The 26,838-nt window shown below is 41.1% G+C and overlaps 1 protein-coding gene across 3 annotated transcripts in view; it reads right to left on the bottom strand.

The window, feature by feature from the left end:
• The window catches only part of LOC126108596 (dynamin-like 120 kDa protein, mitochondrial), a 203,482-nt gene that overhangs the window by 110,658 nt on the left and 65,986 nt on the right, over nucleotides 1–26,838 (bottom strand). For 2 of the 3 annotated variants that reach the window (XM_049913895.1, XM_049913896.1), the window contains 2 exons: nucleotides 21,960–22,025; nucleotides 12,811–12,971 (listed from right to left, as the gene is read on the bottom strand). In XM_049913895.1, the coding sequence (XP_049769852.1) occupies nucleotides 12,811–12,971; nucleotides 21,960–22,025 (227 nt within the window). The remainder of the gene's footprint in view (nucleotides 1–12,810; nucleotides 12,972–21,959; nucleotides 22,026–26,838) is intronic. The other variant, XM_049913897.1, reaches the window with a different exon arrangement.

The raw sequence follows: 26,838 nt of genomic DNA, 5'->3' as shown, positions 1-26,838 counted from the left end.
ACAAAAATGACAGGTGAGCCTCGGTACAGGAATAACACACCAGTCATGCTGCGGTAGACTCACAAGATGCCTGAAAATATTTGAACGTGAGAAGGTTATGAGTGTTTTATGCACTGCAAAATAAGTCATCTCTTTGTGCACATATCCCTTTGTGCACTATCAGATGTGAAACAGTTTTCTACAAGTTTAACTATTTAAGAAATATTAAGAATGCCCAAGTCACATGAATGACTGATACATTAGTAAAGCTCTTTCAGGAGGCAACTAATTCCATGTCCAGAGGAACACAATTTCATTTTCAAGTGAGATGCAGAAACTCTTGTAAGTATACTAGAGATAATTTGTACAGGCCTACAGAGAAAACAGTTGTGATTAACAGCATCTCAGCTACAATATGATGGGACTGAGACCAAGATGTGATGGGTGAGTGACAAAACTTGTCCATGAAATATGAATGGAGTAGCTGTCTACATACTGTCCTAAAATAATAAGGGAGAAGAGGAGGCAGCTTGAAGGTGATGTAAGAAGACAGAAAGGAGTTGGTCATGTATTTCTACACACTGCTCGTAGCGGAGATGAGACGAGACAAGTTATTTAATTCCACACACAACAATATTAGTGCATCTGCATGAAGAGAAGTACAAATACTGGGACACAGTAAAGTTAACAACAACTCATCACAGAACTGGACTTTGGGTAGTCTATAGGCACATAAGAAACACTGGGAATTAATGAAAAACCTGCTCCAGTTGCTCTGTGGAATTTCACCTTTCTCTGTTATGCCATTCTCAAGCGGATCTGAAACTGTCATACACCTGACAGATGTATACATATATACAACTGAAGATGAAAAAAACAAGGCTTACATTTTTACATACAGATAAGACTATGAAACTTACAGTAGACATGTAATGTACAAAAGACTTAAGTGCAAGCCTGGTAGGTTTCAAACCTTGCTTTTCTAAAGGTATCATGAGAATACAGTCATCTCAGGACTGTGTAATTCATTACATTATAAATAGTCTTTTGGTTTACAATAATTTATATTTTGACATTTTTGAATTTGCATGTTGTACGAGTAACAGGCTAAAATGGTTTTTACTAAAAAGTGCAACACGGTTGCATTGGTTGGGAGCATCGAAGTCAGGTGTAGAATTATACTCCTGGTGTACTTAACACTTTATTTCATTTCCATTCTATGGTCCAATCTCCTACAAATCCTTAAGTCATGTCCTTTTTAAAGAACACAATTTAATTCATCACATATAAATCTCAATGTTCCCTATTACATCTTTTCATATGTGACCTTGAGACCTTGATATAATACAAGAGCCTGGCTTCAGTAGCCAGAGGGACTGTGTGTGTGTGTGTGTGTGTGTGTGTGTGTGTGTGTGTGTGTGTGTGTGTGTGAGTTCTAACTTGTTTGGCAGTTTTTTTGCTGTTCTTGCTGCAACACAGCTTCTTCATTACACAGTGAGTTACTATCTTTTTCATAATACTGACATAATACAAAACTTACACCAAAACAGTAGCATCTATAAAATTTACTGCTCTGAATGTTGGATAAACAGGAAGGAACTTTAAAGAGTGTTACAAAGAACACACATAACAAAAAAGAAAAACACAAGAAATAAATCCTCCTCCGCTACTCGCTTCATACGAGAGAAGCGCACAATGCAGGATATCAGAAAAAACTAGTAATCCTTCATACAACGAATAAAGGATACTTTATAGAAATTTTTGAAGAAACAGGAATTTACTCCCACCAAAAACATCCAGAAGTACACAAGGTCAATGAGCAATGTACACTTAAAAGTACCATTTTCTTATACATCTGCCATCCAGTTATTGATAACTTCTTTAAAATTACTCTATAAATTTGTAACTGGATCCAGATGATTGAAAATACACTCTGTAAGAGACCACAACATGTCCAAGCTATGCTAACATTCAAGCTATACCAACAACCACTACAGTTTCCCGTACTTCATCTTTTGTACACTAAGAGCGTAATTTTGCACTTAATTTGGATGCCCTGTCCACTGAAACAATGTTGCACTTTTATTAAAAAACCATTTTTAGCCTTTTACTTATACAATGTGGAAATTCAAATACATCAAAACATAAATCTTCATAACCCAAAGGATAATTATAATGTAATGAATTATAGTCTTGAGATGACCACATTCTCACAATACCATTAGACGAGCAAGACTTTAAATTTACCAGACTCATATTTTGGACAAAGTATTATGGTATCTGTATGTAAACATAAGTAAGTCTCGTTTTCTCCAACTCTAATCATATACATTTATACAGCTATCAAATGTACAGTTTCATACATGTATGGTTTAATAAAAAAGCCAAAACTGTTAGAGAATTACAATAAAGTTTAACAGAGCACTGAAGTGGCCTTTTCATTAATTACACAAACAGTTGTAGATCACATGGAGAAACTAATGAAGACTTTTGGGCATACACCTGCCCAATGCTAATACTTTTCTTGTCCTGATATTTTGACTGATTAGCATACAGCCGTCATCAAGGTTAATCGCTGGCTGAATTTAAATCACTTGGCACAATGCAGTGGGGTAAATGTGTATGCATCAGAAATAACAGTGTCTGTAAGCAAAGTGTCAGATGTAGTAAAGGATACGTAATACATACAATACACATTCTACAAGAACACTGCACCGAACACACGATATACCTGCCTTCTACAGCCCAACAGATCAGCAGTGGCCGAATATCATATTTCCACTGGTCATTCACGTATCAGTTAGGTCGAGATGCCGGTCACAGCCTCATCCAACTGCGATTCAGTGGTCAAGGAGCCCACAGAAATACAATTAGCTGGCTACCTGCTCAACTGAGACACAGGTATCCAGCTTGACAAATTATGAAAATCCCTCATTTCACTGAATGTGATTTTCACTCTGCAGGAGAGTGTGTGCTCATATGAAATTTCCTGGCACATTAAAACTGTGTGTCGGACCGAACTCGGGACATTTGCCTTTGCAGTAGAACACTTGCCCACGAAAGGCAAAGGTTCCGAGTTCGAGGCAAAGGTCCCGAGTTCGAGTCTCAGTCTGGAACACAGTTTTAATCTCTCCTTTCACGTTTGTGCTCTCCGACAAATTATTGTTACGAGTCTTCACGGCCTGGGATTCCAAAGGATGTTGTCCATAATAATCAACCACATAATACGTACTTGCTTTGTTTCAATCTCAGACACAGCATTTTATCTATGATTGGCAGTCTCGCAGTCTCTCTACAGCCCTCCGTAATTGCGAAAGTGTCTCGGCACAGGACTTTGCGCACAAATTGACCTCTCAATTATGATCCGTAAATATTCGACGGGATTCGTGTCGAGTGATCTGCGTGGCTGAACCATTCACTCAAATTGTCCAGAATGTTCTTTAAACAAATTGTGAACAACTGTGCCCAGGAGATATGGTACACTGCCATTCATAAAAATTACACTGTTTGTAAACACGACATCCACGAATGGCTGCAAATGATCTCCACGTGACTGAACATCCACAGGACCCGGGCCATTTCATTTCATGTAAACACATCCCATATCATTATGGAGTCACAACCAGATTGTGCAGTGCCTTGTTGACAACTCGAGTCCACAGGTTCCTGGGGTCTGCGCCACACTCGAACCCTACTGTCAGCTCTTACCGGCCGAAACCTAGACTCGTCTGGCCGGGCCACCATTTTCCAGTCATCTAGGGTCCAACAGACACCATCTTGAGCCCCGGATAGGTATTGCAGGTGATGTCGTGCTATTAGCAAAGGTACTCATGTTAGATGTCTACTGTCATAGCCCATTTACACCACATTTCACTGCACTGTCGGAATGGGTACCTTCGTTTTATGTCCCACATTGATTTCTGCAGTCATTTCACACAGCGTCACTTGTCTATTAGCACTGACAACTCTACACAAACACTGCTGCCCTCAGTCAGTTAGTGAAGGCCGTCGACCACTGCATTGCGGGTGGTGAGAGGTGATGCCCGGAGTTTGGTAATCTCGGTGCAGTCTAGACACTGCGGATCGATCTTGCAATATTGAATTCTTTAATAATTTCAGAAATGGAATGTCCCACGTGTGTAGCTCCAACTACCATTCTGTGATCAAAGTCTTAATTCATGTTGTGTGGCCATAATCATGTTTGAAACCTTTTCACAAAAGTCACCTGAGTACAAATGACAGCTCCAGCAATTCACTGCTCTTTTATTCCTCGTGTACACAAAACTACCACCACCTGTATATATGCATATCACTATGCCGTGACTTTTGTCACTTCAGTATATTCTGGAGCAGAGTATCTTCCCGAGAATAAAAGAAGACAAACATAACAATGACTATAATTCATGTAAAACAAATGAGTTGATAAGTCATTCAGAACTGTATATTCTGGGCCTGAATTCTAAACTTGGTAGTGTTCTTGACTCCAATATGAAGACTGAAGTAATGATTATATAAACACTAGTGTAACGGTTGTGAAGAATACGTGGAAAAAAAGTGCCAGTACACAGTTACTGAAGAAAAGTAGAAATTGTTCTGTATTATTGTCTTTCACCAAATATTACATGATAAGAAAAAGTGGTACACAGTTGCTGCATTCATGATAACGGTCAACTATGTAAAAAAAAAAAGGGCAGATTAATTTGTGATTTCCGCTAACTAAAAGGAGTAAAATCTAAATTTTGAAATACAATCTCCCTTGTTCAGTGTTAGAATGTAGCAGTGCATCTGTACATGTATTCTGTTAGTCATGATGAAGGGCATAACGCAAAAGCTTAGCAACATCTGAATCTCGCTTACGTGCCTATCGACCACTGAACACCTCGACTTTGCAGCAGTTACTACTTTCGCTCCTTTCAATATTTATCTACTAAAGGAGAGTTAGTGTTACACATGACAACAAAGGTAAAGCAGTTATTAATGGACAGCTCATCATTGCTGCCCCTGACTGTAGCTTCTAGGTCAGAGATATTTTCAGTAGTAAACATCCATTTTCAGTAACAATATTTTATTTTTCTGTTTAAGTCTTCAGCATTTCCAAGCTGCAACTCGACAGAGGATAAAATATTGTGACTGGAGATGGTGTATTACTAGTAAAAATACACCTAACACGAAGGAAAAGCACTTCCACTTTTTCGGGTGCACAAACAGATTACGAGGACCGAAATAGCGACGTTAAAGCGAAAGGTGAGGAGCGGGAAGCGGCATAGGTATACTGGATAGAGTAAAGGAAAACAGCACGTGCCTTTAGTACACAGGGAAAGGTAGCAATAGGAAAGCAGCGCAACACAACAGTCTTCGCCAGCCTCTCTCTCTTGCCAAAAAGAGGAAGTCGACTGCGAGAGACGTACCCACGCGTATTGGCAGAGGCTCGGGGTTGCCTGCAATCAGAGGGAAACATCACGTGAGACACAACTGAGCACACACAGTCGCACGGCTTGTAAGGCAAACAGGTGCTGCCAAGAAATGCAACCGTGACATATTTTTGTGTACTGACAAACAGTCTTAACAACCTCAACATAACAATGACCCATCTACAGTAAAAATTAACATGTTTAGGAGCAAAGGGACAACTGTACTAAGCACGGAAATGGGCTCGAATCAAGCTGAACTCAGAAATTTGCGGATTGTACAAATGTTAACTGCAGATTTTTGCCATGAACTGTAATCAAATCTACAAGCAAAAATTCATGTATAGAATTGAGTTTAATTTCATTTGTCATTTCACAACCTAACGTCACTACAAAAGTACTGAGAATATTCGAAAGTAATAAAGAAGTAGTAGCAGGTACAAAAGCTAAGGAGATACACGAAAACTCTACTCCCAGATGCTTTATGCTCAAAATACTTGTTTGGACCTGTAGAACTAGATTAAGGACATTACCACCAATATAAGAAATGGCTGCTGATCACAAATGGAGGCAACTGATAATTAAATAGAGTCCAATGTGTGTAACTACTGTAGTAAGTCATTTAGAAACCCAATCCATTGAGATCATCCCAGTGGAACAATGTTAAGAAGAATGGTAGTTATTTAATTTCTGTGGCTTCTTTCTCGTTCTGCTGTGATGGTATATTGTCTTTGTGTTAGAGATTTCAGTATCAACAGATAACTAATTCTCTTCTTTTAGTCTGCTGCTTCTTCATAACTTCTTATTCAGTGCTGTCAAAAGAATCTAGCTTTTCTAAATTTCTAAGGCTTATGATTTAAATTGATTTACAACTGTTTTATTCGGTGAAAAAACTTTATTTTGAGAAATTACAAATCAATGCATCCCTACACAATTTGTATTGAAACACCTGTCTGCAGCTGACTCATAAAGTGCACAAGTTAATTGGCCATAATATGCCAATATCAGTGCACAGTTTCCTCAGATTAGCTTTCCACTATACATAGCAGCACACTGCATTACGGTGCTTGCTTCTCAATTTTAGGGAAGCAAACAGCTCCACATAAACCTACACATACACCACATGACAAAAAAAAAAAAAAAAAAAAAAAAAAAAAAAAAAAAAAAAAAAAAAAGTGAAGCACCCACAAGACACGGGCATATGTCAATGCAACTTTGTACACGTATATAGAACTGGCACGTACGTACACGATTAGAGTTACAATTATCGGAGACAGGTTGAACAGCCACCATAGTGCATCAGATTTGTTTGTGTTTAATAATGTTACCAGGCCTAGCAGAGTATACAAAGGGTACAGGGAGCATCAGACATCGAATCACCACTCTGGAGGACAGGGAGATGCCGTGTACTCGCATAACACAGTGTTATCGGCACTTGAAAAAAGTGTGTTTCCATTTAGCCGGTCAGTCAAATCACGCAATATCCAGATTTTTGTGGCACTAAAGTATAACAGTGACCCACTGTAGGACCGCACAGGAATGTGAGAGCACGAGTATCTGGTCTCAATGAGAAAGGATCACCTTCAGCACCGAGCACTTTGCAACTCCCTCACATCTGTACCTGTCACTAAAGAACTAGTAATGGACTCCCTGCAACATTCTGTATCACCACACACCACTGGTCACATACCAGCAGCCATCAGACTAGGAAATTACTGTCCCACACATAGGCTTCCTTTACCGCAACACGAATGTACAATGGTATGTACCCTCTGCCGTGCACCTTACAGTGGCTTGCAAAATGTAGATGTAGATGTCGATCTAGATGAAATGGCTGCATTTGCAGTTGTGCTGCGATCGAGAAACCTGCACTGACGACAAATGCGTCACACTGTGTTCGACAACGAATCGCGACTCTGCTCTGCTCCGGACAACAATCGTCAGTGAGCACGGTGGTGACTTGCGGACTCGTTCCATTCTTCCAATGTTTTGGAAACATACAGCTGTCCTATCCCGGTGTTGGGAGCTGTCGCATATGACTTTGGGTCACAGCTGCCAGCGATTAATCGAACTGACAGCACAACAGTACGTCGGGAACATTCTATGCCTCACCAGTTACCTCTCGTGTGACGGTACCGTGGTGCGATTTTTCACCAGGACAATGCTCATCCAGACATGGCCCATGCCTCTATCAACTGTCTATGTGATATTGAGGTCCTACTGTGGCCAGCAAGACCACCAAATCTGTCCCTGACAGAACTCCATCTCAGTGGCGGTATCCGTGACATCGAGGACCAGTTACAACAGTTGTGGGCTAGCTCGGATCGGGAGAGGATACGACGGCTCGGTGCACCGCTCCTCGTCGAATCGGTGCACACATTACGGTAAGAGTAGGTGCAACGTCGTACTGATATGCAGGCTATTACTGCCAAATTCTTTGTAAATTTTACTCGATGTTGCAATCACTGAAACGACGTCACATACTATCTCAGCTTGTGGAGTTTCATTTTGTTTCCTCCTACATTAAATTGCCAAACTGATAACTGTTTTTTTACAAATCTGCCTGCTTTTACTTAATTAATGGAACAAGGTTTTACCGAGTTTGACACAAGTACCTGTCGGCATTTAGTGGTTAAGCATTCGATGAAAGTCATCCCACAAAATAGGAGGCGGTTCAGAAAGTAACCTCCGATCGGTCACAGTGCGGGTTGTGGGGGGAGTAGCGACGCCATCTGTGCGTTCACGCACTCAACAGGTCAGTCGGCATCAAGCCGTGGTCGAGTGAACGTCGTACCTGCGCTAGTTTAGTTTTTGCGGCAGTTTGAAATGTGTGCTGCAATAGAAAACCCCGCCAAATGTGAAGTGCGTGCTGTCATAAGGTTTTTTACAGCCAAAGGATATTCTGCAGCAGCTATTCATCGTGAGCTTTGTGCCGTGTACGGACCAAGAGTTATGAGTGAAGGAGTTGTCCGTGAATGGGTACGTTTATTTAAAAGTGGACGAGAAAACGTTCGTGATGAAGAGAGGAGTGGTAGACCATCATTGGTGACTGACGAACTCGTTCAGACAGTTGATGCAAAAGTTCGTGAAAATCGACGTTTCTCAATGTCGGAGTTGTCTACTGGTTTTCCACAGATTTCTAAGACTCTCTTGTACGAGATAGTGACAGCAAGATTGGGTTACCGTAAGTTCTGTGCACGATGGGTGCCCAAAATTCTTACCGACCACCACAAAACTCAAAGAATGGCCTCTGCATTAGACTTTCTGTCACGTTATGAGGACGAAGAAGAACCATTGTTAAACAGAATCGTGACCGGTGACGAAACCTGGATTAAGTACGTGAACCCTGAGACAAAAGAACAATCAAAGATGTGGGCACATTCAAATTCGCCTACCAAACCAAGAAAAGCCTCGCAAGATTTTTCTGCCAGAAAACTGATGGCAACGGTGTTTTGGGATGCCAAAGGGATGTTGTTGGTTGAATTCATGGAACGTGGTACGACCATTAATCGAGACGTGTACTGTGAAACAATAAAAAAGTTACGACGGGCTATACAGAACAAACACCGTGGTATGCTGACTTCCGGTATCGTTTTTTTGCACGATAACGCCCGTCCTCACTCTGCTCGCAGAACAGCGGCCCTTCTTGAGTCCTTCAAGTGGGACGTTATCAACCATCCACCTTACAGCCCTGACCTGGCGCCAAGTGATTATCACCTCTTCATGCATTTGAAGAAATGGCTCGGGTCACAGCGGTCTGATGATGACGAAGAGCTCAAAGGTGCGGTCACAGGCTGGCTCCAGGCACAAGCGGGTGATTTTTATGCAGAAGGAATTTCAAAGCTTGTGAAGAGATACGATAAGTGCCTCAATCGCTATGGAGACTATGTAGAAAAATAGTGCAAAGATGTAGTTGTAAGATGTATATATTAAAATATTTTTATTTAACTTGGTGTGTTTTTTTAAATCAACCGGAGGTTACTTTCTGAACGGCCCTCGTAGCTTCCAGTAGGATCGATGAGAAGAGGTGAAAGCTCTGCAAAATAGCACGTACTGTGAATTATAGATACAATTTTTCTTTCAAAGAAGAGTAAACTTGCCGAAGTGGTACAACAGATGAGTGTGAAACGTTAAGTACAATCTTTTTGCCTGGAGCAGCTGGCAGCAGCAAAAGGGAAGGTTATTTCTCTGAGTCTCTCTCACACTTTTTTTAAAGAAAAAAGACATCATGTCTATGGAATCCATGTTCACCAAATATTTACAGTATAGAGAATGTACTAACTACCACAATGGCATTAAAATTTTTTTTTAGTAATTATCAGTTTTTATATTCAGCTAACCACATTTAGATCTGCTCCTTACTTCCACTTTAAAGGTAGTAGATCTGGTGTGCAAGCAATATCACACAGAATGCAAACTTGAACTCAACTGCCACAAATTTCTGATGTGTTCCTAATGGTTGATAAATTCTGTGTTGAAATTTCAACACCCATTTATCAACTGCACGAATTACATGAAAAAATAGATGATTATTATCCAGTCTCAACGTATTTGTGTTACCAAACATATCTGTAGCAGTACTTGTATGAAAATATACAAATTATAACAAAAATATGTGAAATTATTTAAATTTCAGGACATACCACATGCAATATATATTAAGAAAGCAGCAAAAGGCAGATAGGTCTTTAGAATTATCCAATAATATTGAGTGGATAGATATATCAAAAGGAATGCCAGGTTCAAATCTATAAAAATTTTTGATATTTACAAAATGGGGTTGTGCAAGTTATGTTCCCACGACAAACAACATTGACAAGTTATATACAGTGTATGAGGGGACCCTTTCAAGTTTTTACAAAAACAACCTAAGAAACTGTTTTTCCAGTGAAAGTCCTCCGTCAGAAGCAAAAAAAAACTCATCTCATTCACACAAGCACAACCCCCCCCCCTCCCTCCCCCCCCCCCCCCGACACACACACACACACACACACACACACACACACACACACACACACACACACACATTCACTGTAGTCTCTAGGTTGCACTTGTGTGCCTGTGCATTAGTTTTCTATGTCCAATGAAGGATTTAGTCCAATAGCTGACGATTTTTAGCATTCTCTTTCACTGTGCCTATCTGTGACTCAATGCCTCCTCTACGTGGTGAGAAAGGATAGTAGTAATCTATCCTCTCCATAGTGATGTTATTCCATACTGGATTTCCCATTGTTTACATTAATTTGATTTTCGCTCCACCAAATTCTCGATACTTCAATGTGTCATGTGATAGCTGACAATGTCAATTTTATTGATAGCTTGTGGCAAACAAATTGTAATATACCATTCAGCGTTACCTGTTCTTCGATCCCCTACAGCAACGGTCACGTCATGTCCAATGTAACCAAAACAACATGCGATAATATTGGGAGAGCTTTGTTATTGTACTGTATTTTTTAGTTTCAGTTGATCCAAACAGCTTGTGTTTGCTTTGTTTCTTGCTCAGACAAATACATCCAAGCTTTGTCTCCTGTTGTGACATCATACCCAGGTCTTAAATTTTCTTGTTAGAATTTTTGAAACACTTTATTACACCAATTTACACAACCCTCTAACTGAGAATGGTAAAATTGTGTGGAATACATCAGAAACAGACCTTTTTCACAGCTGCAGATTCATGTGAAATAAAATGTAATGCCGTCTCAGCCATGCCTGCTGCTATTTCTACATCACAGTAAAGGCACAAACGTTTCTGTTTTCCTCACTGTTTACCATACATGGGTTTGTCAAACAAGCATGCCGACATAATTATCATCAAATTTAACATTTTTAAAGCTGCTGTCAGGCTGTGCATATTATGTTGAAAAGTATTATTACACTAGTGGACCACACACGAGGTGCAATGCAGGATATATGAACTTCACATCTTCAAAATCTGCTCCAGCTGCCAGATACACTGAAGCACCAAAGAAACTGATATAGGAATGCGGATTCAAATACAGAAAGACGTGAACAGGCAGAATACGGCACTGTGGTCGGCAATGCCTATTTACGACAACAAGAGTCTGCTGCAGTTGTTAGATTGGTTACTGCGGCTACAATGACAGGTTATCAAGACCCAAGTGAGCTCAAATGTAGTGTTATACTTGGCGCACGAGCAATGTCAAACAGCATTTCCGAGGTAGCGATGAAGTGGAGATTTTCCTGTATGACCATTTCACGAGTGTACTGTGAATATCAGGAATCCGGTAAAACATCAAATCTCTTACATTGCTGCAGCCAGAAAAAGATCCTGTAAGAATGGGATGAACAGTGACTGAAGAGAATCATTCAATGTGACAGAAGTGCAAACCTTCTGCAAATTTCTGCAGATTTCAATGCTGGGCCATCAACAAGTGTCAGTGTGTGAACCATTCAATGAAACATCATCAATACGGGCTTTTGGAATCGAAGGCCCACTGGTGTAGCCCTGATGACACATTGACATTGGACTGTCGATGACTGGAAACACGTTGCCTGATCGGACGAGTCTAGTTTCAAATTGTATCAAGTTGAAGGACATGTACAGGTCTGGAAAAAACCTCATGAATCCATGGACCCTGCATGTCAGTTGCAGCTGCATTCAAGTTGGTCGAGGCTCTGTAATGGTGTGGGGCATTTACCGTTGGAGTGATATAGGTCCCCTGAAATGTCCAGATACCACTCTTACGGGTGACACTTATGTAAACCCCTATCTGATCACCTGCATTCATTCATGTGCATTGTGCATCCTGACAGACTCCAGCAATTCCAGCAGGACATTGCGAGATCCCACACGTCCAGAATTGCTACAGAGTGGCTCCAGGAACACAGTTCTGAATTTAAACACTTCCGCTGGCCACCAAACTCCCCGGACATGAACATTACTGATCATATCTGGGATGCCTTGCGATGTGCTATACAGAAGAGATCTCCACCCACTCGTACTCTTACAGATCTACGGACAGCCCTGTAGGATTCATGATGTCAGTTCCCTCCAGCACTACTTCAGACATTAGTCGAGTCGACGCCACGTCATACTGCGGCACTTCTGCGTGCTCGCGGGGGCCCTACACGATATTAGGAAGGTGTACCAGTTTCTTTGGCTCTTCAGTGTATACCAATGTTATACACAGTAGTCCAAGAAACAGCTGGCTACTGGTTGGCAAACACATGCATAAACAGTCAAACTTATTTCTCAAATCAAAATTTATCTCGAACATATCACACTTTCTGCTTCTTTTCATTGCTTTGCTGCACTGTTTCATTAAACACTCAACCAATTTCTGGGCTGCCAGTGTTATAACAAAAATTAATGACAAATTTAAAAACAATAACATCGACAAGTCTAGACAGTGCCGCCAAGCGGCCATTAGTAAACCCCCCGTATTGCTGGCCCCGGTACCTTTATCTTCTTGGCGGGCAGCTGCCCCGCGCTGGCGCGCAGCAGCATCTGGCGGCGCAGGTCCTTGTTCTCGCGCTCCAGCCGCTCCAGCTCCTTCTGGTAGCGCAGCTGCACCTGGATCAGCTCGTCCTGCAGGTGCTCCATGCGCTGCTCCGACGTCTCTGCAGCACGTGCCCTGCGGCTCACAGCTCACCCGTGGTGGGGGCACACGGTGGCCACAAACTTACATCTAACTGATCTCTCTCTCTCTCTCTCTCTCTCTCTCTCTCACACACACACACACACACACACACACACACACACACACACAGTGTATCCACAATACCACACTACTAACCTCCCCAGTCTGAGACTTTCTAACAATCTCACATCACATCATCACTTGACTATCCAGGTTGAACCCACACTCCACCAACAAAATTTCAGAGTTTTTTCAGTGATATTTTTTGAGCAATTTTAGTATAAGGGACCTGTGGTTTCCTGTAAATCATTACAGAGTAATTGCATTTCATTTGATTTTTTACTGTGAGGATACAAGGATATTTTTTAATCAAATTTCTTATAAGGAGCCTGTGAGTTTCAGTAGCTCATAACAGAGTAACTGCATTTCATTTTTTTTACTGTGAGGGTACAGAAGTTTTCTGAATTTAATTTGTGGTTTTTCCAATAAGCGTCAGAGGTATGTAATGATAATGGTTTTGATGTTTAAATAGTATATAAGTGCACAATTTCTGCCTCTGAACTTTTGTTCTGTTCTCAGAATCGGTTGAGATATTATATGACATACATATTACTCTGGTAATTAGTTGAGGACAGTGGGACAGCAGCTGGACATGAAGTACCTGAGTGATGTTAATTAAAGCCAACATCTGTACTGTAATCCAACATCATTTATTCAAAACATACTACCAGTTTTGACAGCAAAAAGCACCATCTTCAGGCCCCAGATCTCAATCCGCCATCGACAAATAAACCATAGTGACAAAGACCAAAGGAGTCTTCAAACGGAAACAGTAACTTATTAACCACATTAGGCCAGCACGTGCAACTGACAAAGTTACATGCAGCGGGGCCAGAATCGACTGGATTCCGTACCTTCGTAGTAGTAGTAACAAGCCCATCAACTGTCAGACAACATGTTGCTTCCACACACTGGCACAACTCACGTAATAAGTTACTGTTTGAAGACTCTGTTGGTATTTGCCATTGTGGTTCGTACACTAGTGACGCTCGAGGCCTGAAGCTGGCACTTTTTGGAGTCAAGACGGGTAGCACGTTTTGAATAAATGATGTCGAATTACAATACAGACGTTTGTTTCAATCGTCATTACCCAAACACTGCACATTACTCGCTCGACGTTCGTGCTCCTGTGACTTATGTTTCAGCCCTCTGCCGCTAGACGGTTCCGAGCGTGTAACGTAACTTATGTTGGTGCCTGAGAAAATTTCATTCACACATGGAGTACCCTCTCCTTCAGCACAACAATGTCACACCCGAGCACTGTGACACCTGCAACAATCTTATGCCTCGGGTTCACTGCTGTCAATCATTGTCCGCACAGTCCCGAATGGGCCCCATCCGATTTTCATCTGTGTCCAAAAAATAAAGGACACCTTCGAGAACTTCACTTTGATTGCGATGAAGCAGTGAAAGCAGAGGTCGGACTGTGGCTCCGTGAACAACATAAAAAATTCTACAGTGGCAGTATGAACAAACTGGTATCTCATTAGGAGGATTGTGTTTGTCACCAGGGTGACTATACCGTGAGAAATAAATATATACACTACTGGTCATTAAAATTGCTACACCACGAAGATGAAGTGCTACAGTCGCGAAATTTAACCGACAGGAAGAAGATGCTGTGATACGCAAATGATTAGCTTTTCAGAGCATTCACACAAGGTTGGCACCAGTGGCGACACCTACAATGTGCTGACATGAGGAAAGTTTCCAACCGATTTCTCATACACAAACAGCAGTTGACCGGCGTTGCCTGGTGAAACGTTGTCGTGATGCCTCGTGTAAGGAGGAGAAATGCGTACCATCACGTTTCCGACTTTGATAAAGGTCGGATTGTAGGCTATCGCGATTGCAGTTTATCGTATCACGACATTACTGCTCGCGTCGGTCGAGATCCAATGACTGTTAGCAGAATATGGAATCGGTGGGTTCAGGAGGGTAATACGGAATGCCGTGCTGGATCCCGACGGCCTCAAATCACTAACAGTCGAGATGACACGCATCTTATCCGCATTGCTGTAACGGATCGTGCAGCCACGTCTCAATCCCTTAGTCGACAGATGGGGACGTTTGCAAGACAACAACCATCTGCACGAACAGTTCGATGACGTTTGCAGCAGCACGGACTATCAACACAGAGACCGTGGCTGCGGTTACCCTAGACGCTGCATCACAGACAGGAGTGCCTGTGATGGTGTACTCAATGACGAACCTGGGTGCACGAATGGCAAAACATCATTTTTTCGGATGTATCCAGGTTCTGTTTTTCAGCATCGTGATGGTCACATCCGTGTTTGGCGACATCGCGGTGAACACACATTGAAAGCGTGTATTCGTCATCACCATACTGGCATATCACCCGGCGTGATGGTATGGGGTGCCACTGGTTACACGTCTCTCTCACCTCTTGTTCACATTGATGGCACTTTGAACAGTGGATGTTACATTTCAGGTGTGTTACGACCTGTGGTTCTGCCCTTCATTCAATCCCTGTGAAACCCTACTTTTCAGCAGGATAAAGCACAACCACATGTTGCAGGTCCTGTACAGGCCTTTCTGGATACAGAAAATGTTCGACTGCTGCCCTGGCCAGCACATCTCCAGATCTCTCACCAAGTGAAAATGTCTGGTCAATGGTGGCCGAGCAACTGGCTCGTCACAATACACCAGTCACTAATCTTGATGAACTGTGGTATCGTGTTGAAGCTGCATGGGCAGCTGTACCTGTACACGCCATCTGAGCTCTGTTGGACTCAATGCCCAGGCGTATCAAGGCCGTTATTACGGCTGGAGGTGGTTGTTCTGGGTACTGATTTCTCAGGATCTATGCACCCAAATTGCATGAAAATGTAATCACATGTCAGTTCTAGTATAATATATTTGTCCAATGAATACCCGTTTATCATCTGCATTTCTTCTTGGTGTAGCAATTTTAATGGCCAGTAGTGTAGACATGAAGAATAAAGGTGTAAAACGTTAATAAAGTTTCTTTTATGTAAGAATTTTCACATAAAAAGTTCAGTGACGTTACTATTCAGAAAGCCTCGTATATTAAGCCATGTTCATATCAAGTTTTTATGTATGTTCTGCAGCAATGTTTGTAATGTTGTTTGCAGCTACAATGGGACTACTGATGTTTGCAACAAGTGCAAATGGAAGGACAATGCTCCACGGCAGTGTCAATACAGATAAAAGGAAACTGTTTCTGCACCGCAACTACCAAAAACGCCATACGACACTACTGTTTGTTTATGCTCTGTCCTACTTTGTGGAATGTTACACGATTTGTTGTGTCATGTGGTGTTGCATTCTGTGTCGTTTTTTTATAAAATGGAATCGACAAGGAACCAGATATTTGAACTTGTCACACATTGTGAAGCAGGAGAGTGCCTCTGAAACATACATTGAACTAATTATAAAAGCACTAAAATGAAGCAGATTACCCTGTCACATTCGTTGGAACTGCCAGTGACAATTAAATGAAAGCAGTAGCATTTGTTGAAGATGATGAACATCTGTGTGATTTTAATATACGTACAGATCTGTGGTCAACAAAATATGTTTCACTACTGTTAACGTAACTGAATTACCTTTACATAATCTTTCAATTCTTCATCCAAAGCTACACAAATTACAGCAACTACTTGAGATTTGGCTGGTTTTGAGATATGGAACAAATATACAAAGCTTTGATAGGAATCTCCTGCTGACAAAACCTAAAGAGTCTTCACAGCAACTGTTTCACTGAAATTCATCTCTTTCTTTGAAACAACTAGGCTTATCGCATTCACTAGAATTTCAAAATCGAAGCTGTTCTCCAAATTCAGCTCTTACAGCATGTTGTTCTGCCCGTGTCTTCTCTAATATGATATTGTCCACCAACAATGCCTACATCTTTTTCTTTGTCTGCTTTCATCAGGAAGTATTTTTCATGCACCACCATACATTATTAATCCATCCCCTTCACTTGTTTGTGTAGCTCCTGATGGAAATACAAAAGGTGAAGTTCTTGCTGGCAGTTCATGGTAGCATAAGATGCGAATGCGTAAGGGAAAATGTTTGTAGCTAGCTTAGACAAGGCTGCAAACAACAAACAAAGTTGCAAACATTTTGAAGACTGACATGTGAAATAATCGGGTCTACTGCTGGATGTTTGTGTCGCTCTGGCACCATATTTTGGCCACGTAACTCATTGCCTTCTTCAGGTGCTACCTGAGACTGCCATATTGAAGGATCTCGTCCAGTATTTATGTCCAGATGGCGTCCAAGTCGGGCGCGGACGTCCGAGGGAGCACCGGGGAAGAGAGAACACATTACAAGCAGCACCAGGCGGGCACGGACGGCAAACACAGCGCCCAGCGCCCTCTGGGCATAAATACTGGACAAGATCCTCCAATACAGCAGTCTAAGGTAGCACCTGAAGACTGCAACAAGTTAGGTGGCCGAAATATTGTGCCAGAGCGACACAAACATCCGGTAGTAAACCCCATTATTCCACACGTCAAGATCTCGCCGGGAAAGCCTGAAGAGTTGCATCATTCTGAAGACTGTTTCAAATATCTCTTTTGTATTTTATTATTTGTTCGAGATACTCTTTGGACGGAGTTCGACAGCAGACATCAATACCGTCACTACACGACAGCAGGTCCTGCACGGAGCTACCGACACAGCACAGACTGCCTAATAGGAGATCAGAATCTTGCACTGATAGTGGCGCTGACAAAGAAGCAAAATAATAATGTACACTGAGATAACAAAACTATCAGATACCTCCAAATACTGTATCGGACCTCCTTTTGCCCGGTGTAGCACAGCAACTCAACACGACACGGACTCAAAAAGTCAGAAGTCCCCTAGAAATACTGAGCCGTGCCGCCTGTACGGCCATTCGTAACGGCGAAAGTGTTGCCGGTGCTGGATTTTGTGCACGAGCTGACCTCTCAATTATATCCCGCAAATGTTCCATGGGATTAGTGTTGGGCAATCTGTGTGGCCAAATCATTTGCTCGAATTGTCCAGAATGTTCTTCAAACAAATTGCGAACAACAGTGGCACAGTGACATTGTGCACAGTCATCTATAAAAATTCCCTCGTTGGCTGCATACGTGAAGTCCGCAAACGGCTGCAAATGGTCTCCGAGAAGTTGAACATAACCGTTTCCAGTCACAGATCGGTCCAATTGGACCACAGGACCCAATCAATTCCACGTAAACACAGCCCACACCATTATGGATCCACCACCAGCTTGCAGAGTGTCTTGTTGACAACTTGGGTCCACGGTTTTGTGCGGTCTGCACCATATTCCAACTCTACTGTCTGTTCTTACAACTGAAATCAGGACTCATCTGACCGGGCCACACTTTACCAGTTTTCTAGGGTCCAACCAATACAGTCACAAGCCCAAGAGAGGCACTGCATGCGATGTTATGCTGTCAGCAAAGGCACTCACGTCGGTCATCCGCTTCTGTAGCCCGTTAATGCCAAATTTCACTGCACTGTCCGAACGGATGTGTTCATCGTACGTCACACACTGATTTCTGTGGTCGTTTCATGCAGTGTTGCTCGTCTACACAAATGCTGCTCCTCTCGGTCACTGAGTGACGGCAGTCGGCCACTGCGTTGTACGTGGTGAGAGGTAATGCCTGAAATTTGGTATTCTCAGCACACTCTTGACACTGTGGATGTTGGAATATTGCATTCCCTAATGATTTACAAAATGGAATGTCCCCTGCACCTAGCACCAACTACCATTCCGTGTTTAAAACACGTTAATTCAATTCGTGTGGCCATAACAACATTAGAAATTTTTTTTTACATGGAACACCTGAGTACAAATGACGACTCCATCAATGAAGTACTCTTTTATAACTCGTGTATGCGATTCTACCACAATATGTAAACGTGTATATAACTATCCAATGACTTGTCAGCTCAGTGTATATTACTATTGTGACATTGTTAGTGTGAGCCTAGCACCCACTGAATATACAACTCTGTATGCAAGTAAACAATAAAAGTTCATTACTGTGGTCAAAAGTCATTTTATAAAAGATTAATATTAGGAGACTCATTATTAAGTACTATTTTATGAAGAAACCCATATCAAGAATTTAGTATGTTTTGCCCAGCCTGTTCCCCTTCATTACCCCACTTTATTTCTGTGTGTATATTACACTGAAAATATTTGTCACAACAGTACAAATGCCAACAGCACAATCTTTGAGTCTAGTTTGTTTCCAAACTTGATCCATTTACTAATGGTACTTGCACAGTAATTACCACTTTACCCTTCAGTTCTGCTCGGTCGTGTTTTTCCAGCAGTGTCAGTCGTGACACACACTAGTGTGGACGGATGTACTGCTGGAGTCTCAGTGTACACCGAAAGCAACTGAAGGGCAACATAAGGACACTATGCTGAGCTGCTTCCACAGTGATGACAACTACGGCACAGTACCTTTTGAGACACCTTCGACAAAGTGCATCCTCCTGTGATTGCATTTTACAGGCTTTTCACTGCTGTGAAGATATTTCCACAAAAAAAGGTTACTGGGTAACAAATCCAATAAAACATAAGTATGTTACTCTGTAACGAGCCACAGGGAATCACAGGACATTCAGAGCAGAATATTTAGAAAATATTTCTCGTCTAAACAGTTCAAGTTTGTCCTTCATACGATACACTTCACAAACATATTCACTGCCAATATGGTTCCATCGGTGGCTTTGTGAGTGTTCGGCCACTTTTTTCTGTATCTTACATTATCACACTATTTCCTACATTAGTAGTTTAGCTGTTACGTATTTTCATTTTTTATTTTACTTTTTACATATTCATGCCAAAATTAAGTGATTGTGCCAGTTGATAAACAATTACAAATTTAACAAATACCTGCTGAACAATCTCAAATGTCCATATTGCTGCCTCATGTTATCATGTATTGTTAGTCCTCCATCCACAAATCTCTTCCATTAATAACATTTCTGTTTAGCTCCTGGCTAATCCATATCACCCTGTTTTTCCTAGTCTATTCTTTCGCATCTCTCTCTGACAATATTTATTCCCTTAACCATTTTCTTCAGCTATCAATAAAACTAATCACCTCTACCTACATTATGCTCCACTTAGGTATTAATCTCATATATTTTTGTAATTTTCCTTTCTTCTGTTGACAATAACTAACCGTCACTACCACTTTACAAATCCTCTGTTTTTTATTTTAATAATCTGCTCCCTCCCACTTTCCATTCTCTACATTCACTCCCTTATTTGGTCCTTTTTTCTGGTTTCACATTTTAACATTTTTCTCTCTTCTGTTCACGAAAACTAATCATCTACGCACACTTCAAATCTCCTTGATACCTGTCACTTTTTTTCTTACCACTTCCTTCTTACCTCCTCTTCTCTTATAGTTTCTACTAATCACACACCTTTCAAACTGTAATTAGGTATCTCTCTTCACCATTTTCTCCACCATCTGTCAAGAAACTACCTTACTGCGTGCACGATCACCCAGTTTTCATACTCCCTTCTTGGCACTATCTTGGCTAGCCCAGTCTGCGTCTCAGACCTAATATGTCACAAACATAAGCCCTTACACTACATATGATTAGGCAAGACTTTGACCTCTGTCATCCCCCCCCCCCCCCCCAGGTGGTACATGGTGACCACTCAATTTTTGACAACGTTATAGACATAAATAGATGCCTCTAGTCTTTCCAAATGTTTTACTCTATAAGAGAACATGAAGACCTGTTTACAACTTAAATGCCTCACTCTGCTATTAGCCTACAGGTATTTAATCACTTGACTACCAAGAGAGATTTTTTAAAGATTTATGTTAAGTCGTTTACATTCTATATGTCACTTTAGCATTCTTTTCCTGTTGCAGATATACAAGATTTCAGCAGGTCCACAGGCATGTGAATCTATGAAGGATAGCTCTTGCTAAGGAACTGGGATCAAAGCAGATGAAAGTAAAAAATGTGGAATTGAGCTTTTCCAACACTTTACAGGTAGTATATTTTATGTCCACTTTCAAGAGGACATAAATAACATAGGAATTAAGAATTATTTGTCGCCACTGTTTGTGTTTTTACACTGCAATAAATATTTGGTTTCAATTACATTTCCTTACTGTTGATTATTGAAGAGTTCCTTGTGCTAGAATATCAAGCACTAAGGATTTCGTCCAACTCCCACTGGAGTCTATTGATTGTTAAACCAAACAACAGTTAAGAAAGTGTCAATTAAGGATTTTAAACTAAAGCATCACTGTGGAAGAATTACACTTCCTTAGAATGCTTTCTAAAGCTCTCAGTTTGGCCTCTAATAATGATACAGAATCAGATGTAATGAAACTAGATTGTGAGCGCCTTTGCTACGACAATGTCTGCATATAATTTAGTGATGCTCACTTCGACGCATATATATGTTATATGAAAAAGTACAGTTTAATAAATGTTTAATTTTGTTTAGGCAACTTGTACTTGTGACTTTCAATCATAAATCTTTGAATATATATTGAATGGGATGATAAAATGTTAGACATGTCACTATTTTCTCACCCCTATCCTGGTGTTTCTATGGGTGTCATGCACACAGTATTCTTTTCCTCGGTAGTAAACTGTATATTTACTAAGTTTGGTTGAAACTTTTCCATGCTGTTCTCCCACTGACTGCTGAACAATAACAGCAAGCCAAATTTCATTTGCCATGAAGTGCTCAGGTTCTTTGCTCAAAATCTGTCAAATTTCTAACTTTAATGAGGAGTTTTATAGTTGTCCACAATAAATATAAAGTAATCAGTAATGACAATCACAAAGGGCATGGCCAGTACACTACAGAACTCCAGAGCACTGCCTGCTTTTCCTTAGCTTCTCAGTGGACTAAAAAGCTATCCCGACTTACCCTGCCTCTTCCTTGCCTCGTCGTATTTCGGATCTGCAGCATTCAGTTTCAAATCTGGTTTTGCCTCTAAAAAGAAAATTGAGAAAAGGACAAATGTCAAGTACAAATGGCAATGGAAGAATTTTTTTAACAATTTTTCTTAACTTTTTGTTTGGTTAAAAACTCAAATGCAAATAGATGCAACATAAGGATAAAAAAATGCCAAATGAAAATACAAAAACCAAATAATGTAAGATGCACATGCCACATGCAAGGACAATGGAATCCATTTCAGTTAAGTACACCAATCCAAAAAATCCATTTAAACTGTACGGTACTGTGGAGTGAGTCTGCCTAGGTACCATTGTTGAATGCCCAAAGTAACAACCCCAGCTACAAGGATACAATGGAACTGGGAGAATATAGGGGATAAGGGGTGTTTGACTATTTGAGGTACAATGAATCAAGCAAATAATCCTAATAATCATAGGTCTGTGAGGTGTAACATGTCATTTGTAGAATGAGATGTTCCACATCCTCAATCTCCGTTGACCCACAAAAGATGTTCGTAGGTTAAAGCAGGTAGGATGTAAGAAGCACCCCACTTTCAGGAAGTTTTTGATGGTTTTTGCAGATCCCAGCTGTACTGAACCTGTGCTACGGGAGATTAAGGTTGCGGAATGGTCCTTCTACTTGCTGGATGGAGTCGTTTGCTCCACGGGGCCGCAAGTGAAGGGCACAGAGGGCAAGTGGCATCCACAACATCAAAGAAATTGTCACCAAAAAGACAACAGATGTTCAGATTTTATTGTAAAAATTGTTCAGGGTCCATTATGAGATGCATTCCTCCAAACATTTAATTGGAATTTAATGCCTGTGTAGCCGATCAATTACAAGAACTTAGGATTATATGTTACAGAAAACTGATACAGGTCAACTTTTCTGGGTGTGTTATTTCACTAAGTGTCTTCCAACATTATCGATGCAGTGGATCGAAGTCCATGGCGGAGAAGCTGGTTCACGGTTCAAGGGCACTATGTAGCAGTACCCTTGCAGCACTGATAGTGTACAGTGGCCAACAGAAAAAAATGGAAGATCCAGTAAAATACAAGAATTGCAGATTGACAACTGGACTGTATCAACAGTCATTTCCCATCACCTCTGGAATGAAAATAAGTCACAAAATATTCCATCCGAAAACCAATGATTTCTCCAGTATGATATTACAGGTGAGTGTAAGAGTCCCCAAGGACCCAAACTGCAGACATGCACTTATGGATAAAAGCATTACAACAAGAGTTTCACGTGGCCACCAGTAATGTGAAGGCAGGCTTCAGCACATCTCCTAATCAATGCCAATATATTAAAAAATCGCAGACACGTTCCAAATTCAGTGACAATAGAGTTCACTGGAACCAGGAACAGGTCTGAAATACAGGAAAGCGGTTAAAAATCCCCACACAAAAAGTCCAACGGGGTCAAGCTGACAGACACGGGAGGCCACGATACTAGGGAGTCACGACCAATATACGTATCTACGATTCACGCTACATATTACCACACGAAAGGGTGCCATTGTACTGTCGTGCGAGTACCAAACGAGCATCTGTGTACCACTAGGAACAAGCATGCATGCATGTCGGAAGGAATAGATGTCAGTGACGATTTCCAGCCGTAGTAAAATTATAAAATTTTGTCGCAGTTGTGAATATTTTTTAAATCAGCTGTATCAGGCATGGAAACCGTGCCAGACCGGGACTCGAACTCTGACTCTCCGCTTATCGCAAGTGGTCGCCTTAACTGTCTCCGCTAGCTGTGGACATTTCCAGGACCAATCTGAACTCCCGTATGCAATGTCTATGTTCCCATCGCTCACAGCTTACTTGGACTTTCGCAGCCAGGGTTAATGAGGCAAATGTGTTCAACATTAGTATTAGCATAGATGAGATACTGGCGGAAGTAAAGCTGTGAGGACGGGGCGTGAGTCGTGCTTGGGTAGCTCAGTTGGTAGAGCACTTGCCCGCGAAAGGCAAAGGTCCCGAGTTCGAGTCTCAGTCCGGCACACAGTTTTAATCTGCCAGGAAGTTTCTTAGTATTAGCATCTTACTGCTCATGTAGGCTGTAATATTTATTATTAGAATGTCTGTTCCTTCAGACCTGCATGCACACCTGAAGGAACAAACAATGGTGACAATCTGCAGCTGTGGCAATATGTATGATTTTCATGCCTAACACAGCTGATGTCAAAAATATTTACAGCTACGACAAAATTTCATATTACGACACTTGCAGAGCGTCATCAATCTCTGTTCCTTTAAATATCCATACATGTCTGAAGGAACAGACACTGTAATAGTAATTACTGTCTAGATAGCAATACATATAATAGTTAACATTGAAAAAGTTTGGCTCATTAACCCTTCTGCGGGAATCCAGGTGAGATGCGGGCACCGTGGACTAGATGCTGTGACATACGGAAGTTCGGATCGGTCCTCGTAGCGTGCACAGATAGATGTGATGCTTAAGATAACCGCTCGTGATGAGCGGAAAATTCAGGTTTGACTCCAGACCCGGCACAAATTTTCACACACCACCAATAAGTACGATTTCCATGTCTAATCCAGATGATGTTAAAAATATTCGTAATAGTGACAAAATTACATATCTGGAACATCATCGAAATGGTTGTTTCGTGTGAAATACACTTGTGGAAATGTCGTATCAGGGTATCGTTTGTTTCTGGATCTATGTTTATTAGGATTATTTATCATCATCTACTCACCCCTTTTGTTTGTAGCCATAATACTCAAACCCCCTGTATACAATATGAAAAACACTAAGGTAATGTACAGTGTGTCCAAAGGACAAGAAATCACTTTCGGAATTCTTACCTAAAGACACGGAATTCACAATACAGGGACGGATACCACTACATCAGTATATCTACACACATACTCCCCAAGCCTATGCACAGCAAATGGCAGAGGATATTTTCACCATTGTTCAAGAGTTTCTGTCCTATACAATTCTCACACCGATCAAGACACATACTGGCTGTCTATATGTCTGTCTATGTGCCCTGATGCCGTTTTACTTTATTCTCGTGGTCCCTACACAACATATACGATGGTGGCAGCAGCATGATATCCATAGTTTTCCCAATAGGGTTTTGCAAGAACAATGTCTGTGTCATCTTCCTATCCGGAGGAGGCTTCAAAAAGTAAGTTACACATTATCAAAGCAGACCAAGTAGCTTTTCAATAATGTGAGTAATTCAGTCATTTTGCAGAACGGCACAGGAGATTAGTTACAAGATTTTAGGTTGAAACAGTATCAAGTTTGTTACTCTATAAGTTTTGTGGAGGAACAAAATAATAGTAGAATGTAATGAAAAGGCTTTTGTGGTCAGTGATTACCTGTTTAATCAATGGAGATACACAATGTAGCAATGGTTGCTTCAGTATGAATGTGAAACAAGCTTAACAAACGACTATACAAGTTTAGGCAATATTAGGGAAGTGTTTTATGTGCTAAAGATTGTTATTATTTCAGAGTGATATTTTCTGTTTTTCAACTGAACAACTTTAATATCTGGAATTCATAAGACAGACATGTTCTCATAAGGCACACAGTCGGGTTTACTTTTCTACATATAACTGCCACACTCAAGTCCGATAGCCAGAAAATAACTAAAATAACTGAAAGAGAGCACTTTAAACCTGTCAGTAACTTCAAATTTACTTTACAGAAACCATTTCAGGCCAATGCATTAGAGCACCTGTGTGAGCGGCATTCGTTCCCACCACTCTGCAGATGCTTCAGAAGCGGGCAACCGCCAGTTTCCACACTCACCGTCCGGCAGGTGTGCACTCGCCGAGTTGGACTGACGGGCAAGTGGCCCTTCGGCTTGACTACAGAAATGTGGACCCCGTACAGCTTTGTCATTACACGGTGGTTTTAATGGGCCCAGCAAGTGTTGGAATGCATTGAGAATTGTAACTGCTGTTAGCTGACGATTTTCCTTCTTTTATGAGGAGGAACTGTATGCTGTATATGGGCCATTCTACAAGTATTATCCCAAATGATTGAGTACGATTATGTGTAACTAAAATTAAAGCTGTAGCAAAATAAATAAAGATCACCGATTTAGCTACGGGACTGTAAACGTGCATGAATGAATAACTAACTGATGAAATAATTCGAGCATTCAGTTTGCAGTTAAAGTACACTGACAATGAGACCTATATTGGACAGAAGAAATTAGAAAGATTCATGTTGAGGAACGTGACAACTGATTATAAATTTCAACTTCGTTCATAATTAACAAAAAGGAATTAACAGAACTTGTTCCAGCTATTAATGTTAACAGCACGGATTGGGAAGAGGAAGGACGCTCAAGGTGTAATGGTGTAATGCAAGCGCATTGTGCAAGTGCACATTGTTAATTTGCAGCTTATGTGCAAGTGAGTGGGAGCGTGTGACTTCCATGTGGCAGTGGACAGTATTCACTCAGCTGTGTCACTACATGATACAGCATTCGTAACCTTTGGGAACTTGCGCCAAACTATTTGAAGTTTATTTGTTTATTCTCTCTCTCTCTCTCTCTCTCTCTCTCTCTCTCTCTCTCTCTCTCTCTCTCTCATGCACCACAAATGCAAGTGGACCACTTTGACAGGTGTTACAACCGCAGGGATCTCCATTGTATCTTTAATGATTAACTTCACATCTGGAATTAATTCAAATACTAAAAATAAATGTGTTCTAAACTATACAAAATGTACTGTATGCTTCTGAAGGTATGAAAGCAATCCCAAAAGACCGCACATGGCTGTGTGACAAAAAGAAACTAAAGCTTCATGCTCCAACAATGGCAGATCTTTAACAGATAAGTTTATTTCAT

This window comes from Schistocerca cancellata, chromosome 11, assembly GCF_023864275.1.
Source record: "Schistocerca cancellata isolate TAMUIC-IGC-003103 chromosome 11, iqSchCanc2.1, whole genome shotgun sequence".
NCBI classification, from domain to species: Eukaryota; Metazoa; Arthropoda; class Insecta; order Orthoptera; family Acrididae; genus Schistocerca; species Schistocerca cancellata.
Note: the sequence above shows the minus strand (reverse complement) of the source record. Positions and strands in the feature narration are given on the sequence as shown.